We start from the raw sequence: 20176 nt of genomic DNA on the forward strand, positions 1-20176 counted from the left end.
ACAGTGTCCCCGCCTCCTCCTGTCCAGGCCCCGCCCCCGTGCCCTGGTACTCTGGACCTCGGGCTTGTGGTATCAGGTGGGGCAGGAGAGCAGGGAGCAGGCGGGAATCATGCGACTGACAGGTGGCATCACAAGCACATCTCAACCGCATTGGCTTAAAGGAGTCCAAGGAGAAGTGATTGTCAGTCTTGTTTTGATAAACAGATCAAGTTAGTCTAAATCTCTAGTTTGTGCTCAAGAAAAGGAGAGCTTGTCTTTTCCGGTGTAATGAAGATTAGATGGGATAATCATGAAAGGTGCTTGGTAATGACAGGCATGTCAAAAAATAGTAGTTATTTTCATTACAGTACAAATTCTCAGGCAGGAAAGAGAAATCTGTCCTGAAGAAGGCAGAAAAAAAAGCAGTAAGACCCATAAAAATATTCTTAGTATAAATTTTACACATCTTCATTTAAAAATTCCAGGTGTGGGAAACTTGACACCATTTCCCTTTCCCAGCTCTACAATTTTTTTCCCAAAAAAAGCCCTTCCAAAGCCCTTAGTAACTCTTAAAATACCAAGTAATTTGCCTTTTGACATTTTAATTTTTGTTTTGTTGTTGTTAAAATAATTTGCTTACATATTTGTATCTGTCATCATATTTGTGTCTGTCTTACATATTTGTGGCTAAAATATAAAATAAAGTCCTCAAGGGCAGTGTTCTTTGTTTTTGTTCCTTGAGGCATCCCAAGTGCTGCTAGAACACTGGTGAGCGCATAGTACATGCTCAGTTAGTATTTGATGAATCAAATGAATGAGTGTGAGTTGTTTTGTCTAATGGTGGAGTAAAATAGCTGGTGGAGTATAAAGGAGGAAAAATTTTCAAAAACAGTTTGTAGCCACTGGTAGCATACTCCACCTAGAATGAAAAATCCAGGAATATGGCATGAGAAATAGAAAGGACTTCAGATGTGCAATCTGGATAATGTCTTGTTGAAGAGCTAATTAAACATATAAATCACAATTTCATGTATTTTGATCCAAAATCTTCAACAACAAAAAAGTTATCAAGACTACAAGAATACTAAGAATATAAATGCACCTTGCACATCCTGGGGTGGAGGGGATGTGTATAAAGTATATATAAAATTATCATGGGCAAGACTTGGCCAATAATAACAAAATCTTTTTATCACCATTACTGTCCACAATTTTTGCTGGTGTTTCTTTCAGTGTAGAAAACGCTCTCTGGCCTTTTCTTTCCAATTCAGATCCTTCCTGGTCTTTAATGTTCTCTGAGTGCCAGTCACTACTTAACAGAACTGAACTGGCCCTACCTTCACTCCCCACACCTTACAGCTTATTTGGGAAGCAGACAAAATGTACACATGAAGTACAAAAATGTATCACCACCTATGGGGTAAAGGAGGCATATGTTACTCTTATAAACTAAATGTGTTAGACCTTAGTAGTATAGTGTAAGAAGTTATGCTTATTGGTCAGTTTAGGCAATAGAAGAAATCAAAATATATTTCATACTGAGGTTTTGAAGGAATTTAAGCCATAAATGGAATCATTTGTTCAACAAAGCTTGTAATTTGTAATTTGTAATTTTATGTAATTTTATGTAATTTGAGTTTGCCAAATCTTAAAGTTACACCTTGAAAGTGGTTATTTAAATGTATTAATTAGATCTTTAAGTAGAATGTTAAGATTTATGAAGGTAACTTGAAACTTAAAAAAAAACTAAAATTTAAAATGTGGCCCAGAGACATTGAAATAAAGACCAAACTAACAGTAACTAGAAGGGATGGGGGAGGGGTATAAAGGGGGAAAGAAGGGGAAGGGCCTTCAAGGAACATGTATAAAGGACCCATGGACAAAGACAACAAGGAGGTAGGATCCAGGGTGGGAGGCAGGAGGTGGGGGTGGGTGCAGCAGAGAGAAGTGGTGGTGGGAAAACGGAGACAACTGTAGTTAAACAATAAAAAAGAGCAAAAATTAAAAAATATTTTAAATCTGAAAAGAAAGAATTACCAATAGGTAGGTAGTTACAGAATAGCCATGGGGATATAAAGTACAGTATAGGAAATGGAGTAGCCAAATAACTTATATGCATGACCCCTGGACATAGACAATGGTGTGGGGATTGCCTGAGAAAGCGAGGGGTGCTGGGCAGAGGGGGGCAAAGGGGGAAAAATTAGTACAACTGTGATAGCATAACCAATAAAATATTATTTAAAAACTTAAAAAGTAAAAATAAAATAGTCACATTTGAAAAGGAAAAACTAAAATGTGTATGACTTGCATGCACAAAGATTTTTAAATAATTTAAAAGATTAATTATTTTTAAAAAACAAAATAATGGCAAGTGTCTTTGCTATAAGTAAATGCTTTATGAAGTCACTCTTTTAAAAAAGTCACTTTGACCCCCAGCTGGTGTGGCTCAGGAAACTGATCACCAGCCTGCAAACAGAAGGTTGCTAGTTCAATTCCAGGTCGGGACACAAGCCTGGGTTGCAGGCCAGGTCCTCAGTTGTGGTTGTGCAAGAGGAAGGAGGCAATAGATTGATGTTTCTCTCACACATCAATGTTTCATCTCCATCCCTTTCCTCTCTCTAAAAATAAATTTTTAAAAAATTTAAATCACTATGGTAGCAAGCAGTTTTAATTACTGGCCTAATTAGCAGTGAGGGCTTTGCCACTATTGATTCCTGGCTGGTAATAATAACCATTTCCTGAGCTCTTACTATCAACCAAAGACTGTTCTGAGTACTTTTCACATAACTCATTTGATTCTCATAACAACCCTACAAAGTCAATAATTTTATTGTTCTCAATTTATAGGCAGGGACTGAGACTCAGAGAGGTTAAATTATTGGTTTAAAGTCACACAGCTAGTAAATGGTGGAGTTGGGATTTGAACCAATGGAGTTGTGTGGTATAAATGGACTTTTAAGGACTTCCGGCCAAGACGGAGGCATAGGTAGATACACTTTGCCTCCTCGCACAATGAAAAGAAGGACAACAATAAATTTTAAAAAAAACAATCAAAACTGCTAGAAACTTGAATTGTAATAAAGTCCAACAACCAACGAGTTAAAGAAACATTTACCGAGACCAGTAGGAGGGGTGGAGACGGGCAGCTGGGTGGAAGGCAGAGAGAACTCACGGCAAGGCAGTGGCTGGAGGATCTGGGTGAGTAGGCAGTGGGGGGGCAGACCAGGCAGTTCCACACTCATGTACAGATAAACCAGGAGGAACAACTGGGGAGCAAGACAGACCCCACAACCCAGGGTTCCAGTGTGAGGAATAAAGCCTCAAAACCTCTGACTGAAAACACCTGTGGGGGTTGAGGTGGCAGCAGGAGAAACTCCCAGGCTCATGAGACAGTTTTTTGGAGAGACCCACATAGCCCTAGAATGTACACAAACCCACCCACCCAGGAATCAGCACCAGAAGGGCCCACTTTGCTTGGGAGAAGTGGGGGAAGTGACTGAAATCTGGCAGAGAGTAGAGCAGGTGGCACTGTTCCCTCTCAGACCCCTCCCCGACATACAGAGCCATTACAGCAGCCACATGCGTTGCCCTGCCTGGTGAATACCTAAGGCTTCAGCCCTTACTACAGAACAGGCGCACTGAGACAAAGAAATATAGCCCAAATGAAAGAATAGATCTAAGCTCCAGAAAATAATAGAACTAAACAATGAAGAGATAGCCAACCTATCAGATGCAGCGTTTAAAACACTGGTAATTGGGATGCTCACAGAATTGGTTGAGTATAGTTGCAAAATAGAGGGAAAAGTGAAGGCTATGAAAAGTGAAATAAAGGAAAATGCACAGGGAACCAACAGTGATGGGAAGGAAACTGAGACTTGAATCAACAGTTCAGACCAGAAGGACGAAATAAATACTCAGTTGAAACAATGAAGAAAGAAGAATTCACATCCAAATTATAGGGGTGCCAGAAGGAGAAGTGGAAAAGCAAGAAATTGAAAACTTATTTGAACAAATAATGAAGGAAAACTTCCCCAATCTAGTGAAAAAAAAAATAGACTTCCATGAAGTCCAGGAAGCTCAAAGAGTCCCAAAGAAGTTGAACCCAAGGAAGCACAGACCAAGCCACATCATAATTACATTAGCCAAGATTAAAGATAAGGAGAGAATCTGAAAAGCAGCAAAAAAAGAAAAATAAATAAAAGATTTACCTATAAAGAAGTACCCCTAAGACTGTCAGCTGATTTCTCAAAAGAAACCTTGCAGGAAAAAAGGGGCTGGAAAGAAATATTCCAAGTCATGAAAGGCAAGGACCTACATCCAAGATTACTTTATCCAGCAAAGCTTTCATTTAGAATGGAAGGGCAGATAAAGTGCTTCCCAGATAAGGTCAAGTTCAAGGAGTTCATCATCACCCAGCCCTTATTATATGAAATGTTAAAGGGACTTTTCTGAGAAAAGGAAAATTAAAAATATGAACAGTAAAGTGAAAACAAACTCATAACTACCAACAACTGAACCTAAAACAAAAAAAAAACGAACTAAACAAACAAGTAGAACAGGAACAGAAATGGAGATCACATGGATGGTTATCAGTGGGGAGGGGAAGGGGAAAGAATGTGGGAAAAGTTACAGGGAATAAGAAGCATAAATGGTATGTAGAAAACAGGGGAAGGTTATGAGTGGTATAGGAAATGTAGAAGCCAAAGAACTTATATGTACAACTCATGGACATGAACTAAGGGGAGGTGGTTGGGAGGGGCAGTGCAGGGCAGAGGGAATAAAGGGGGAGAAATAGGACAACTGTAATAGCATAATCAATAAAATATATTAAAAAAACAAAAAAGTGAACTTTTAAGATAGGAAGCCAGGTTTAGTCTCTTCATGTTTACAATACTCTATACTCATACACCAAGGCCAAGATGAATATCAGAAATATTTTATTTAAAAGATACTGGATTATTCATAATAGTCACAATGTTAACTATTGGGTACTGCATTTATTTTTTCTTCAAAGGTTTCCCTAATAGTTTTACTTTTGTAATAGTCTTAATTTATAATATTCTTAAATGTCTCTACAAGCAATCAAAGTGCACATAATAAAAAATTAACATTCCTTGCCCTAGAGTTAACTATTATCAACAGTGCAGGGTGCGTCCTTTCAGGATTTTTCGACCCATGTACAAATATCACACTCTGAAAAACTCAGTGTACGTATTACCTGTGGCTTTCTAATTTACAAATCTTGGAGATATTTCCTTGTAAGGACAAATAGCTCTATTTCATTTTAATTAAATGTTACATAACTTTATTTAGACTTTCTGATGGCCATTCAATTATTTCCAACCTGTCCCCTAATAAAAACAATGCTTACAAGCGACTACACTTACATATTTTTGTGCATGTGTAATTCCATAAGATAGAGGCCTAGATGTGAGATTACTGCTCATGAGAGACATTCTCATTTTTTATTTTTTTGTTTTTTGGCAGTTTTATAACTTTACTTGGCAATCAGCTGTTCGTTCTCATTCACATTAACTGTTTGCAGATTTTTGAAAGTGGTGACAGGTACATAGGTGACCGAGAAACAGAGCTTGTCTGGTGAATCTTTATCCTCTTTGTGTTTTCTGGACAACCCCGCTGGGACATTCCTTATTCCTGTGGCCCAGACGAGGGCCTGGCCTTTGCTGAGCCTGGTGTCCATGCGCACATCTGGAGTTCCCCTCTCCGAATGGCAAATTTCTGGATCTCTTTGAGGGCCAGAGGGGCGTGCTTCCTGAAACCCACACCTATGAATGCGCTCGTGGATACTGACGCTGTACTCTCTGGTCACTACTTCGTTGATGGCAGAATGGCCCTTCTTCTTGCTACCCTTCTTTGTGGGGGTCTTTATGCCAGGCCCAAGTTGGAAAGCTTTCATTTTTAATGTTAGTAAATATTTACCAAATTTCCTTTCAGTGGGTTATATTAGTTTTTACTACAACTTTCAGAATTTAAAATAGTTTTTAATCTCAGAAAAATCCTAATCAATTCAAAACAAAACACCGGGCATTCAGGGAAGGAGTGTAATTCACATATTATATTACGGCACCCCAAAATGTAACATGGCCAGGATTCCTAAGTCAGCCAGCACCAGGAACAGCGCTCCTCGAAAAGGGTTTGGTGAAAGCTGATGAACTTGGGAAGGAGTCCCTCCTGGCCATTTCTCAAACTTGCTCACAAAATTGGATTCCAGAATCTCTGTGGCCACCTGGTGGCGACTCTGCAGTGATGAAACCTCCTGTGACAGGATTTCCAAGAAGTCATTCATTTTATAGTAAATTACTTCCTCTGCATCAGTGGTCCCCAGCCTTTTTGGCACCAGGGACCAGTTTCATGGAAGGCAATTTTTCCATGGTCTTGGGTGAGGGCGATGGTTTCAGAACAATTTCAAGTGCGTTACTTTCTAGCTCACCTCCTGCTGTGCAGCCCAGTTCCTAACAGGCCTGAACTGGTACTGGTCTGCAGCCCAGGGGTTGGGAGACCCCTGCTCTACATGATTCTGTAGGAGGCATTATGTCACCATTCATGCTTACTGAATAAATTTGTAAGTTATTAAAAATCACGTTACTCCTAAATTATTTCAGTTTCTTGAGACAATTAGCCGATAGTGCAAGTCATTACCAAAAATACCCAGACTACATTTTTTTAAGACTCTTGTATAGAGAGGCTCTCTTCTGTTAATAGACTTTGGCTTCCACAAGAAGAAAAACATGTAAAACTTGTCTTTTTCCTATTATTTTCCCTTTCATAATTTTACCTATTAAGAAAAAAGTTTAAATTGGTCCTAGAAGCAGTAATTTGTACCCCCAAAGCATCGGACACCGCTCATGCCCCACTTGCATCCTCTGGGCACTTCGTTTTGAGTACGCAGACCCAAATCCCAACAGGTACCACCTCTGAGCCTCAGCGCTCACTTGGCCACGTGTACAATGGGCTAAAAGTGCCAGGGAACTAACCCACTGCCCTGAACTGAAAGCAACCCTCACCCAGGAACATGGGAGTCAGCTTGTAAATAGTTACAAGTTGAACTGCATCCCCCAAATCGTTTGTGTTGAAGTCCTAACCCTCAGTGTTTCCGAATGTGGGGCTTTACTTGGAAACGGTCTTTCCATGGGGTAATCAAGTCAAAATGAGGTCATAAGGATAGGCCCTCATTCAATACAGCTGGTGTCCTTCCAGAAAGCGGGGATTTTGACACAGACACACACAAGGCAGGGAGCGAGGCCAGGAACAGATCCCTCCTTCACAGCCCTCCGAAGGAACCAAAGCTGCCTACACCTTGATTTTGGAACTCCCAACTGTGAGGTAATGAACCTCCGTTATTTAGGCCGCCCAGTTTGTAGATATTCCAGCAGCTTTAGCAAACTGGTACAGACACCCAGCTCCCCCACCTGCGGGGTGGAAGTGCTCTGACATGCTGTTCTGTGCTATTTCCCCTGGGGTGAGTCACCTCCTTTCTTTCCCGCAGTGGAAACCTGGATGACAACCCAGTTTATTCACTTCCTTCTCTTTCCTTTTTCGCTTCCTATTTTAATACTGGTGTCCACTGGATTCACCTTCCAAATAAAAAACCTGATCTGAAATTCTTGTCTCTGGGCCTCCTTCTGCGGGTAACCCACACTAAGACAGCACTAGAAACGGTACTCGAGTGTCAGAATGGGTTACTGGAATTAGACTCCTTCCCAGTTAGATGGTAACAAGAGTCTCACTGTTTATGGGAGTAGAATGGTGAGAAACTCTGAGCTTAAAGCATCACAATTATTGGAGGCCTCATCTGGGGTGAATTAAGGTAGGAATCAGGGGGAAGGGCTTATTCAATATTGCTAGCATTTGAAAGATGTGAAGTCCTGATTGGTTGTTATCAACTGTTATTGGAGCACTGAAGAAAATTACAAGTTCATGGCACCAAGGACTAATAAGAAAAGCCAGAAAACCTCTCTGGTTCCATTTAAAGAGGTACATTTTATTAAAATATGAACTTGAAATAATGTTGTGACTAAAAATTTTAGCTTTCTTCAGACAGCTGAGTCAAGCCAGCACATCAGCAGTCCACTGTACGATGGAAACAGGACATACTAGATAGGCGGGGCGAACCCCGAGAGCCAGAAAGCCAGATACATCACACAAATAGGCAATGCATGCACCTCCATCACCTTCCTCTGTTGCACTTACACCTCTCCTTCAGCTCATACCTGTGGCCGCATAGGTTCCTTCAGCCCAGCTGATGGAGAACAAACTCAGGTCTGGTTCAAAGATAGATCAGCTCTCTATGGTAATTGGTCTGGGTGAGGATTGCCGCCACACTACAGCCCCAGTCAGGAGTGACTGTGGAAAACAGTGGTGAGGAGAAGTACTCCCAGGGGGCAGTGTGTCAGCTGGTCATCAGCCTTGTGTGAAAGGAGGCACAGCCCAAGGTAAGAATATACAAAGTCTTCTGGGCAGTGACACATAATGTGACTGGTTGATCAAGAGACAAGGTTAGCAGACTAAAGAGTAGGCATAAAAGGTCAAACATTTGTGTCTTATGTTAGTGTCCACATGAACGTGTCCATCAAAGGAGGTACAAAACAACCAGGTGGTTAGGATGACTCATCCTGGGGAGTCCAGCCAGCCTCAGTCCTTGGCTGCCTCAGGGCTTCCTCACTGAGCTCACAGACAGAGTAGCTGTAGTGGCAGGGATGAAACTCTATAGGGAGTCCCACTCACCAGGCCTGATCGAGTGGCTACCGCTGGATGTCTGAACAATTAGCCTCAGAGGCTGAGCCCTAAATATGTCACCGTCCCTCAAGGAAACCAACCACCCACTTGGTGGCAAATTGACTCCATCAAACTCCTTCCACTCCGGGATGGACAGAGATCCATCTCCTTGGGATCGATCCCTAGGATGGATTCTCTTCTTCTGCCCATAGTGGCTTGGCCAGCAACACTATTCAAAGGCTATGGGTCTATGCCCTGGCTGGTGTAGCTCCGTGGATTGAGCGCAGGCCTGAGAACCACATGATTGTGGTTCGATTCCCAGTCAGGGCACATGCCTGGGTTGCAGGCCAGTTCCCAGTTCCTGGTGGGGGACGCACGAGAGGCAACCATACATTGGTATTTCTCTCTTTCTCTCTCTCTCCTTCCCTTCCCCTCTAAGATAAATAAATAAAACCTAAAAAAAAGCTATGGGTCTATATCATTATGAAATTTCACATAACGGTCTCTTTGACAAATGCTTATCAAATTCTCATTACCACTCCCCTAATGTCTTTTTAGACATTTTTCCTAATTGCCACTCCCACAAAACTTTAATGCCACAAATGTACTGTATCTGTTTACGTACTTTCTGTATATCTGTGCTTTAGACACCAGAAGAGTTGTTTTGCCCGTTGAAAACTAATCTTCACCCCCTTGCAAGCAATACTGCCCTAGCTGAGGACGCATGCCTTACACCAAGAGCTTCACTTTACAATAAAGGCTTCAGTTTACAAATGTGCACAGGCTACACTTTGTCTCCTAAACACTACAATACATCGAAACTGTGGCCCTGATAGAATGTTGGGATGGTCCCTTAAAGGCACAGCAACACGAGAGCATCTTTGCAGGGTTGGGATGCTGGCCTTAAAGATGAGGAATATGGGGCACATAGGGTCACCATATCGTGCTGTATGTTCTGACTCCAATAGGTAGAAAACACGGGTCTGGAATCCAAGGGGAAGGAGTAGACTCTGCCACCATAGCTCACATTGACCCACCTGGGGAATTTGTGTTCCCATCCTTTCAATGTTAGGCTCTGCTAGACTAGAGCACCTGACTTGAGGTGGTCAGCAGGGGATACACCTACCAGGGGACACAGAGAGGGCTCCAGTAAAACTGCAGCTGATGCCTGGTCATTGGGGGTCTTCCTGCCAATAGACTAGCAAGCAAGGGAAGCAGTAACTACCCAGCAGGAGTAGGCGATTACTATGAGGAAGGAGGGCAGGGAGGAAGATGTGTGGAACTCAGGAATTCCACTGGGATGCCCCTTGGTGTTGCCATGCCAGGTGATGAACATGCATTGGCAATTTCAGTCAACAAGGTCTGACAAGAGCCTGATAATCAGGGGTTAAGACCCCTTAGGGATGAGGGTCTAGGTTACCCCAGCAGTCAAGCAACCTAGACAAGCAGAAGACATACCAAGTGTGACAGGAACCTAAAATGTGTGTGTGTGCAGGCGCGCGCGTGCGCACACTCTAGCTTGCTAGGGCCGCCATAGTAAAACGCCACAGACTGGGTGGCTTAAATTATCGAAATTAATTTTCCTGCAGTTCTGGAGGCTGGAAGTCCAAGACCAAGGTGCCGGCATGGTCAGTTTCTTCTGAGGTCTCTCTCCTTTGCTGGCAGACAGCTGCCCTCTTGATGACCGCCTTCCTGATGCCTCTCAACACGCTTGTCCCTTTGTGCCCTAGCACTCCTGGTGTCTCTCCCTCTGCCTATAAGGACACTGATAAGACCGGATTAGGGCCCCACCCAACAGCCTTCCTTCAATTTAATTCCCTCATTAAAGGCCCTATTTCCAAAACCAGTCCCATTCTGAGTTGGGTCCTTTAACATATGGGTTTGAAGGGACACAACTCACTCCATAAGAGGGCAGTAGAGGAAGAAGATAATGAACATCACTTATGAACTCAGAACCACCTGTGGCAACAGGACTAGAGTTTATGCTATTAAACTTCCTGGTGTGTGTGTGTGTGTGTGTGTGCGTGCTCTGAACACTGGGACTTGACGTGGTGACAGGGTGGAGTGCACCACTCCACGTGGGCACAGGTGCATCCGCCCCACACAGGGGTCAACACTGTCAGTGCCCCGTCCAGATCTCCTCTGCACCTGTCACCTCCTTACACCATGGACCACCTTCCGACTGACTGAGGACCCTCTGCAGCCGCTGGAACTGGCCCTGCCAGAGTTCACAGCAGGCCAGAATGTCAGGAAAAGCTTCCTGGGAGCAGCCCTCTACCTGCAACTCATGGGAACTGGTGAGTGACTATCCCAGCCCCTCCCCTCTGGTGAGCTCTCTGAGGTGCCTGTCCCTCCCAGGAGTTCCCAACAGGCTTAGGCCCCACTTGCCCACTGTAGTAACCTCCTTGATAATGTGTGCTGTTTTTTTACTGCTGCTTTCAGGGATCAACCCCCCAACAACCCCAGGAAAAAGTACTTGCACTGAAATCCTTACTGCAGAGTCTGTTCCAGGTGGAACCCAAATTAAGATACCAAGGGTGGGTACAGTAGCTCACATTTACTAAATGTAATGCATATACTTATTTGACTGGCTTTACACTCCTTATTCCTCTCTCAGCTGGTTGCTTCTCTATGCTCTCTGCTAGGTCACTAATTCTTTCATATTTACTACTGTGTGTCAGGTGCTCAGGATGTGCCTGGAAAACAGACAGAGAGAGGCCCTGCTCTCATGGAGGTTAAAGTCTATGAGGGTAGCCCAACCTTGAATGAGAGTGAATTATGTAATAACAAAAGTGAATTACATAATAATAAGAAAAGTGTGGGAAGGGGAAGGACACAGAAGTGGGACTCCCTGAGGAAGTGACCTCAAGGCTGGCACCTGAAGGACTCGTAGGAAGTGGCATGCTGCTAGTCCCTACTTGGGCTCCCTCCACAGCAGCTTGTCCTCCTGGAGTCTAGCAACAGTGAGCGTGACAAAGGGTCCAACAGTGCTTGGGAGAGTGACACGGTTAACACGAACAGGCAAACTAAATCCCAAATCATCAAGAACCTTTATTTCACTTCATACTGAACTGAAAGAGCAATTACAATACAGATATTTTCAAATCATAAAACACTTTTACATCCATTACACTGACTACTAGAGAGAAAGGTGAAATCCCTGAGGAGTTGCCAACAATAAATAAAGCACTTAGACATAGAATGTTCTGAGTCCGAAGGAAATTTCCTGACACTGTTCATTTGGGGAAGTCCGTGGCCCTTTGCAAACTCCAGTTTCCCAAAAGGATATCCAACTGTTGCAAGTTTCCTGTCATGACAAGAAGCTGCTACTTTCTTTCATTAGTGCCTTACGTTAAAAGAGGGAAAATAGTCTTCTTTTGATCCATTTGCCCCTAGTTCTGGGAAAGCTACTGCACAGGGCAGGAGAGGAAAATATTTGCTTTCTGGTAACAAAACTTTATGATACACTGAATGAGTACCAGTGCTATTCTAACTTGTCATTAACTAAAATGACGTGCTTTCTCCGTGTGTGAGTGTTGTACAAAAGGCACGTAATCCCCCTGCGGTTTGTGGGTGACAAAGGGGGGAAGACCCCAACTTTTGTGAAAGGGTAAGGTGGACACTTTAAAGATTCTAGGATCTAGGAAGGGCAGAATTCTCTGTGAAGACCCAGGACTGAGGTCTGGCTTTGTAACTCTAAGTTTCTCATGAGGAATAGAGCAAAAATATCATATTTCATTGATGATGTTCCCCTTCCTTCCTTCCTTCCTTCTTTCCTTCCTTCCTTCCTTTTTTCTTTTCTTTTTTTCTTTCTTTCTTTCTTTTTTCTTTTGGCATGCTATAGCATTTGAAATTCATGTGGGCTTGGCTATTAACTGTCACAAGTTAACTGTTAACTCTCCCCTACCTGACTTTCTTAGTGGTGTGTGAAATAATAGTATATTTTACCATCAATGCTTCCTCATTAAATTAAACGTGGTGCTGTGGAGTTCAGTACACACAGTGACCATATAAAAATAAATCTGACATTTAAACCCTGGTCATTTTCCCAGTTTAAAAGATGCCAGCAAAAACAGTTGGCATCTTAAATTTCATCAAGAGCATCACAGCCTCAGGAAGGGTTGGAAGAACAATGATATGGGATGAGCTCGAACTCTAGTTCTGGTCTGTCCAGAACCAGCTGGGACAACAGTAAGGAAACTGATTTCACACTTCTGGGTTTCATTTCCTCGTCTGCAAAATGAGAAAGCATGATCAGTTGGCCTCTAAGTCTTCCAGACAAAAAGGAAGGCCATTTAAAATCGTGCACCACTGAGAGTGTGTCACTGTGGAAATGCCAAAGCACGCTGCCCCAGAGCCAGAGGGGCTTCTTGTGCAAGGGATGGCTCGGCCTTCTCTCCAGCCACTCCAGTTCCCCGCCCCTCAAGAGTCAAGGTGCCCAGTCCAGAGACTGTTCTGGATCAAGTACAAACGATGCACTCACAACGTTAGTAACTGACGGAGAAAGGATCGTTCTTGAGTCTGGGCCAATCTGTAAACTTCTTCTGGAAACTGCAGAACTCTACTAGCTTAAGTTAAACTAAATGTTTACCATAAACTTAAAATATCAAAAAATTACAGCAAGGGTTCACTTCAAAGTCTTCACGGTTGACACGACGTCCACAGACTCGACGGCACTGCCTCCTTCCCTGCCACAGAAGCACTAGAAAGGGCCCTGTGTCCTGAAAGAAAACAAACAGAAATTTCATTTGAATTGACCATTCACATTAGCACCCTGTTCCTACGCTGAGATTTTATTCGACACGAATAAGTGTGTTTGGCCAAGGAAAGCATGTGGCGAGAAATGGGTATTCCGAGTGATGAAGAACAATCGAATGCAGTAGTAGCATGTGTCATTTTATGGTAAATAATATGTATATTCATATTTTCTGATATACATATTTTCATATTCATAAGTGATCACCTGCCCTGGGGATGTAAAGTACAGCATGGAGGACATAGTCAATAATGTTATAACAACCAGGTATAACAACTAGGTGGTACTGGAAATATCGGGGAGCACGCTTTGTAAAGTGTATGGCTGTCTAACCGCTCTGCTGCACGTCTGAAACCAATACAAAATGATACAGAGTGTAAACTGCAATTGAAGAATAAAATTTAGAAAAGACTTGACTTGGAGCAGTGAACACACAATGAAATGTATGGATGATGTACTACAGAATTATATTCCCAAAACCTACATAATTTTATTAACCAATGTCACCCCATTAATTCAATAAAAACAAAAGAAAAGAAATTTTAGAATTGAAAGATGGGTAAAAATGATGAAGGGATTTAGAAGTACATATTGGTAGTTACAGCATAGGCATGGGTGTGTGAAGTACAGCATAGAGATATAGTCAATAATATTGTAATAACTATGGATGGTGTCAGATGGGTACTAGACTTATCCAGGGGATCACTTCCAAAGTTATATAAATGTCTAATCACAATGTTGTACACCTGAAACTAATATTGTACAACTGTAATTTAAAAATTAAAAAAATTTAAAAAGAAAACAAGAAAAAAATTAAAGAATGCACAAAAGTTATCAACGTTCTTTGCTTAACACATTAGAATTAAAAACAAAAATAGCAGCTAGAATAAACAACTGTAGGACAAACTGCAAGTTCCTAAAACTTCCTACTTCAATTTCAATTTCAAAGGTTCTTTCAAACTATTTTAAATGTTAAGCTGCTTATGAAGTTACTAACTAAGTAGACTTCCATCTTTAAAATTCTCTTACATTAGTCAATTGTACATCTATCTATATATCGAAGTCCTACTCACTGAGCTGGTGTGGACTCTAATGAACCCCAGTGAAATGACATGACTTGAGTAAACATGCTTGTTCCAGCAGATTCTCAGGCTCAGAGGAACTAGAGTTTGGGGGTCACATGCTATTATTAAGCAAGTAGAATATATGCTTTCTGCAAACTGGTGAGAGTGAAAGAACAAAGTTGAAAATCAAAAAACTCTTGGAGTTGCCATTGCCCTGCCCAAAGCCACCACCGGGTGTGCAGAACCAGTTCCGCCTTTGGATCCCAGGTCACTGACTTTTTCATGCTGCTGCTCCGCCTCCAACATGGGCCTGGCCTCTCTCCACGAGAAAGATGGAGGCTTACAGCACGAGGAAATGATGGCTGGTTGTAAAGACCACACCTTGTAGGTCAGGAAGTTATATGTAGTTAGAGGATGGGGTATTTTATTACCCCATCAGTCTCAAATTTCCAATGTCTTTTACAGCAAAGTTCCCTAAATATTAAACACACTTTCTGAGCAATTTAAAGACTGACATTTAAATATAAATAATACTAGCTGGTTAGGCACTCTCTCCCTTCCCTCTCTCTAAAAATAAATAAATAAAATCTAAAATCTACTCAAGACAACATGGTTTGCATCCTATCTAGCTAAATGGCTAGAAGTCTCAAAGTAGGCATGTTTAGGGGGCTGAAGACAAGCATTGTTTGCTGTGCTCACTTCCAAGCACTCGCTGGTGGTCCAGAACACCGAAGGGAAAGCATCTCGGAGCACTGTTAAAAACCTGTACTGTTTCGTAAGTGACAACAGATGTCACCGACACAAAGCCAGAAAGGGTGGGAGAGAGGCGGTTCTGCTTCCATTGTGGCTTCCTGTATCCTATCTGCCTCTCCTATCACTCCCCAAAACACACATTAAGACCAGAAGTATGCAAGAGGATAGATTCTTCAAAGGTTTTTAATTAAAGAAGTATTAATTTTTCATTGCAGGCAAATTAGAACACATGGGCAAACAAAAAGAAAATGATTACCTGCTTGGGAATATATCCACGTATATCCTTACATGCACATCAGACGATATGCATATATCATCGAACCCCAAGATATGCCTGACTGGGTTAACAGAATTATACTTTAGGAAAAGTTTCTTTTAGTATTGCTATTTTTGGCTTCGGAGACATTCCTCAGCATTTGTGAAGACTGATAGTGACTTGGGGCATGTTGCAAGTACTCAAATGCCAAAGAGTAAGCATCGTGTGTGCAGCCTCGGTTGACCTAGTAGTTCCACTCTAGGAATCTCTGTGGTTTCAAGCTCAGAGCAGTAGCAATCTGGTGTGGGAGGAGCCCTGTGATGCCCTTCTATGTCTGGTGAGTATAATATTATTTGCCTAATTTCTATTGACTTCTTTTTACTTGACTTTCCCCCTTTGGGGGATGAAGAAGGGAAGATCAGGTGTGTTTTGTTTTGGAGCATTGCCCTTATTTTTTCCTAGAATTAGCTAAATTTATTATCAATCAAGTTTTTTCATGTATTCAGGCAGTCTACAAGTGATTATGAGCATTGCCTTTAATGTAGGTGGGTAATGGCCACAGAAGAGCTAAATGAGAGAAAGGTAGAGTTGCCGACTAGTTAATGAAGGAAAAATACCCTCATTCAAATAGGTGTTGGAGTGGTCTCCAGTCCCCTCTCAGTGGTGGGATCCAGAGAAGGCATCTCGCAGAAAGACCACGCCCACCAGCACGCCAGCCTGACGCAAGGCTTCGCTTGCTTCAGGGGTGTTAGAAAGAAGCACCAAGGGCTTCAAAAATACTATCGCCAGTCTAAATGCAACTTGACGAAAATTGAAGGCTCTTACCATCGTTGTCACTGGTAGACCAAACTGTAGCCATCGATTAAAGAATAATCCGGGTCATCTGCACAAGGACACAGAGCAACATGAAGCTGACATTTGTTCATAAGGTCCCAGCCCTTTCAAATTAAGGCGCTCCACTCAGAGATTCCTGGGACTGCTCTTTTGTAAGAAGAAAATGTATCTCGCAACAAAACCTGCAAATGGTAGCCATGACTACAAACCAGAGAATATTCTGGAAATCCCTATTCTGATTTCTTTGTCCTTTTTCATACGTGCCCAAACAGCAGCACCAATGGTAAAGCCATCTTCAAATATGGACAACAAATAAGCCCCACCTTGTCGAGTAATCACAAGGCAACAAGAAGTAAAATAATGTAAATCCTTACATTGTTCGAAGATGTCCTTCCAGCCACTAATTTTCAGTCACCGAATTTTTGCTAAGCTGCCACATGCAGCAATAGCTGTCCCTCCCTTCATTCCCTTGAACATAGTCAGGTAGATCTTCCTCTTATTCAAATCATTGTCAAGGACTATTATGTGCCCGGCACTGTATTGGGTATGGTGAGTCATACAGGAAAAAACAGAGGGCCTGCCCTCAAGGATTTTATTATCACTCAAAGAACTAACAACAATGCTAAAATATGTGCTTCTCCCAGGGTATGGGAACAGTTCACAGAAGAAAAAGAGGCTAGTGATTAGTGAAAGATCCAATCATGGACAATGCACAAAATATGCAGTATTAAGTCACATGGTTCTAGACAGCTACACCTCCTGTAAATTATATCTCTGTGTAATCCAAAGGAAGCTATGTCTCAGTTCTTCTGTTCTCATGGTCCAAAATGAAATAATCTCTTAAGTAAGACTGCCATATAAGAAATTTCTTTGGTGCTTCAGGAGCCAAATTCTCCTGGATAGCTAAAGCATAGATACAAATGGTCAGTTTCTGCTCTGACACACAGTACTACAGTAAGACTCTAATGCAGACATTCTTTTGAGAATTTGGTTCTGTTTATTCCCTTCTTTCCCTTTACTTCAAAATTCTAGCTACTCCACCTTAAAGAAAGCCTGATTTAAACATTCCCATAAATCTTTCTTGGCAGCATACCTGGTAAACTTTTAGGAATCGGGAGAGGCCCTCTCCTGTAAGAAATGAAAACCAAAATCATTCAGAGAAGTTCTTGTTTTTCTAATTTTCCGCATTACACAACAAGCATATTATACTCCCATCAGATCTGGTTTCTGTGTTGGAGGGTCAAGAAAAATTCTGATGGCCCGGCTAGTGTGGCTGCTGGTATGCCTGAGTGGACTGAGCCCTGGCCTGCGAACGAAAGGGTCACTGGTTTGATTCCCAGTCTGGGCACATGCCTGGGTTGTGGGCAAGGTCCCCGGTGGGGGTCGAGCAAGAAGCAACCACACATTGATGTTTCTCTCCCTCTTTTTTCTCCCTCCCTTCCCTTCTCTCTAAAAATAAATAAATACATTAAAAAGTTCAGATGAAACCAAAGGCCTGTGGGTATTCTGTTGCACTGAGGAGCAAGATGCGTGTGGTCGGGAGCACAGAGCCCTGCCCCCACAACCCACACTGGCAGAGAGGACGTCTCAGCTGTCTGACGTCTCTTCCTGATCTCCTCGTACATCGCACGTTCACACACAAAATGGGAAGTACAACAGCTCTTACCTCACTGTGAGGATTAAAAGCTAATTCACGGGAACTGTTTTGAACAGTGCCTGGCATTCTTAAACACTGGTGACGATCACGCCATCCCCTCAAACACCCCATTATCTTTCTAATAACTGGACTGAAAATTCAACAGCCTAGACTTCCAGGCGGCTGTATACAAAATGAAAGTTCCTATGCTCTCGGGCTCTTTTATGGCAGGGGCGGCAAACTCTTCTGAGAAGTGCCACATGGTAAGTGACTTAGGCTCGCTGGCCCTATATCACATCTGTCGTGACTCTAGCCAATGCCAGTATGAAAGCAGCTATAGATAGAAGGTAAAACAGTGAGTGTGGTCACGTTACAATAAAACTTCATATGCAAACACTGAAATTTGAATTTCATGTAATTTTCACTTTCCAAGATAGTATTCTTTCCATTTTTTCAACCATCAAAATATTCACAGTCCCTATCAAAACAGGTAGATCAGAGCCTGCTGACTCCTGCTCTCTACAGGCCATAAGAAAGGTACAGGACTCACGTGTGAATAATAACATCCATACACAGGCGTGATAATGTCCTCCCCGAACTAGGACCCATGAAATCCACTTCACATTTGTCCTAAAATTGCTATTTCCAAAAACCTAGCAACCTCCCTAAGCAAATGCAGTGGTAGCTACGTTTCCATTGTAATGTCTTAGAACACTAGTGATAAGTAATGTTTATTAAAAGTATTTTTCTGCACGTGAAAGAAAGCTGGTCATTACCTTGCCAGGTTGGGCCCCGTAGCCTTTCCTTGTGGGGCTGTGTTCCTCTGGGGGCAGTAGAAGTTCTCATACATGATGGGCGCTAGGGGAATCATCAAGAAAGGAAACATGAACCAGCATGTGTCTTCTACTGTCGACAACACACGACAAGAAAGACTAACAGAATCGCTCACATAAATCCCCACCCCCGCTGCCCCACTCACCTGGTGGAGTCTGCCCAGTTTTCCGCTGAGTCACAAAGTACTCGATGTCCTTCTCAATGCTGCACATTTCTAAACTCTTGCGGACTTCTTCATACATCTAACAAAACAAAGATGTTTTCCTCTACATCAAGGTAGAAGGGGGCCATAACACAGGTAACACGCTCATTAAAAGTAAAGTAAATAGATATCCAGTCCCAAGACCAAGGCCACACACAAACACGAAGACAAGCACTTGGAGACAAGTTCTTCCATTCAATCTTACAGGTTTTCTTTGTGTGTAATTGTTCTTCTAGAGTGACTGTCTCATCTAAGTGAGGGTGGCTATTTCTTAGCAAAGAAGGCTGTGATAACTTGATTCTGGTCCCTCTGGGACCCAGGACCCCACAAGGATTGCTGTGAACAAATTAAACCTGGATAATGGTCCCAGGAATGTCACTGAAGTAAATCTTGAACCCTGGAGTGACCACTAGCCTGGCCATGGGCAAGTCTGCTGGCTCTTGCTGCTGTCCTAGAGTGATGGACCCTCTGGGACTCACATTCATGCTGTAACGACTCTGCATTCCACAAATTAAAGTGTTTTGGAGTCTCCCTCTCTGTCCTCCTGCTCTGAATTTCTTAAAGAGAAAAGTATGGCAGTAAAATAGACCAGGAGTCAGGCAGGTCAGGTGCTTATCTGGGTCCTTCTATCAACTGTGTGGCTCTAGGCAAGTCTCTGTACCTCTCTGGGCCTCAAATGAGAGGGGTGAACTAATAAATGTCTACAGTTACTTCCACTCTCATGAATCCTCCACAGATGCCTCTGACTTACGTCATCACTGGTGACACATTGTTTCGACAGCTGATTCATGTGTGACCACAATGCATTCCGAAAGAAGTTTATTCGTTCATATTCTTGAGCTTCAAACACCTAGAGAAACATACCCAGACATAAATACATATGCAGAGAATGAGGCCATTTGTCTAGACTGTCTACGTCTTAAGAAACAGTGTCACCCTTCAATTATGCAAGTTTGTGGTCCATTTAGGGTACTCCCCTCACCATCAAGGAAGCTCATAAACTCTTATAGCAGGCAGAGAATGCAAATGGATTCCAATACAGTATTTGCACAAACAAAAGGGGATACAATGCTGAGGGTAAGAGGTGATGATGAGCCCAGACGCCAGGTTCTATCCTGAACTCTAG

At 42.5% G+C, this 20176-nt stretch overlaps 1 protein-coding gene across 1 annotated transcript in view; it reads right to left on the bottom strand.

The window, feature by feature from the left end:
• Positions 1 to 11746: 11746 nt before the first annotated feature.
• Positions 11747 to 20176, bottom strand: part of PSTPIP2 (proline-serine-threonine phosphatase interacting protein 2) — a 61653-nt gene continuing 53223 nt past the window's right edge. Inside the window, exons 10-15 of the mRNA XM_037033698.1 lie at positions 19802 to 19900; positions 18994 to 19090; positions 18791 to 18872; positions 17472 to 17506; positions 16370 to 16427; positions 11747 to 13436 (exon numbers count right to left, since the gene is read on the bottom strand). Coding sequence (XP_036889593.1) covers positions 16378 to 16427; positions 17472 to 17506; positions 18791 to 18872; positions 18994 to 19090; positions 19802 to 19900 — 363 coding nt within the window. The 3' untranslated portion in view covers positions 11747 to 13436; positions 16370 to 16377. The remainder of the gene's footprint in view (positions 13437 to 16369; positions 16428 to 17471; positions 17507 to 18790; positions 18873 to 18993; positions 19091 to 19801; positions 19901 to 20176) is intronic.

This window comes from Sturnira hondurensis, unplaced genomic scaffold (assembly GCF_014824575.4).
Source record: "Sturnira hondurensis isolate 20B ecotype Veracruz unplaced genomic scaffold, ASM1482457v3 Scaffold0001872, whole genome shotgun sequence".
Taxonomy (NCBI): Eukaryota; Metazoa; Chordata; class Mammalia; order Chiroptera; family Phyllostomidae; genus Sturnira; species Sturnira hondurensis.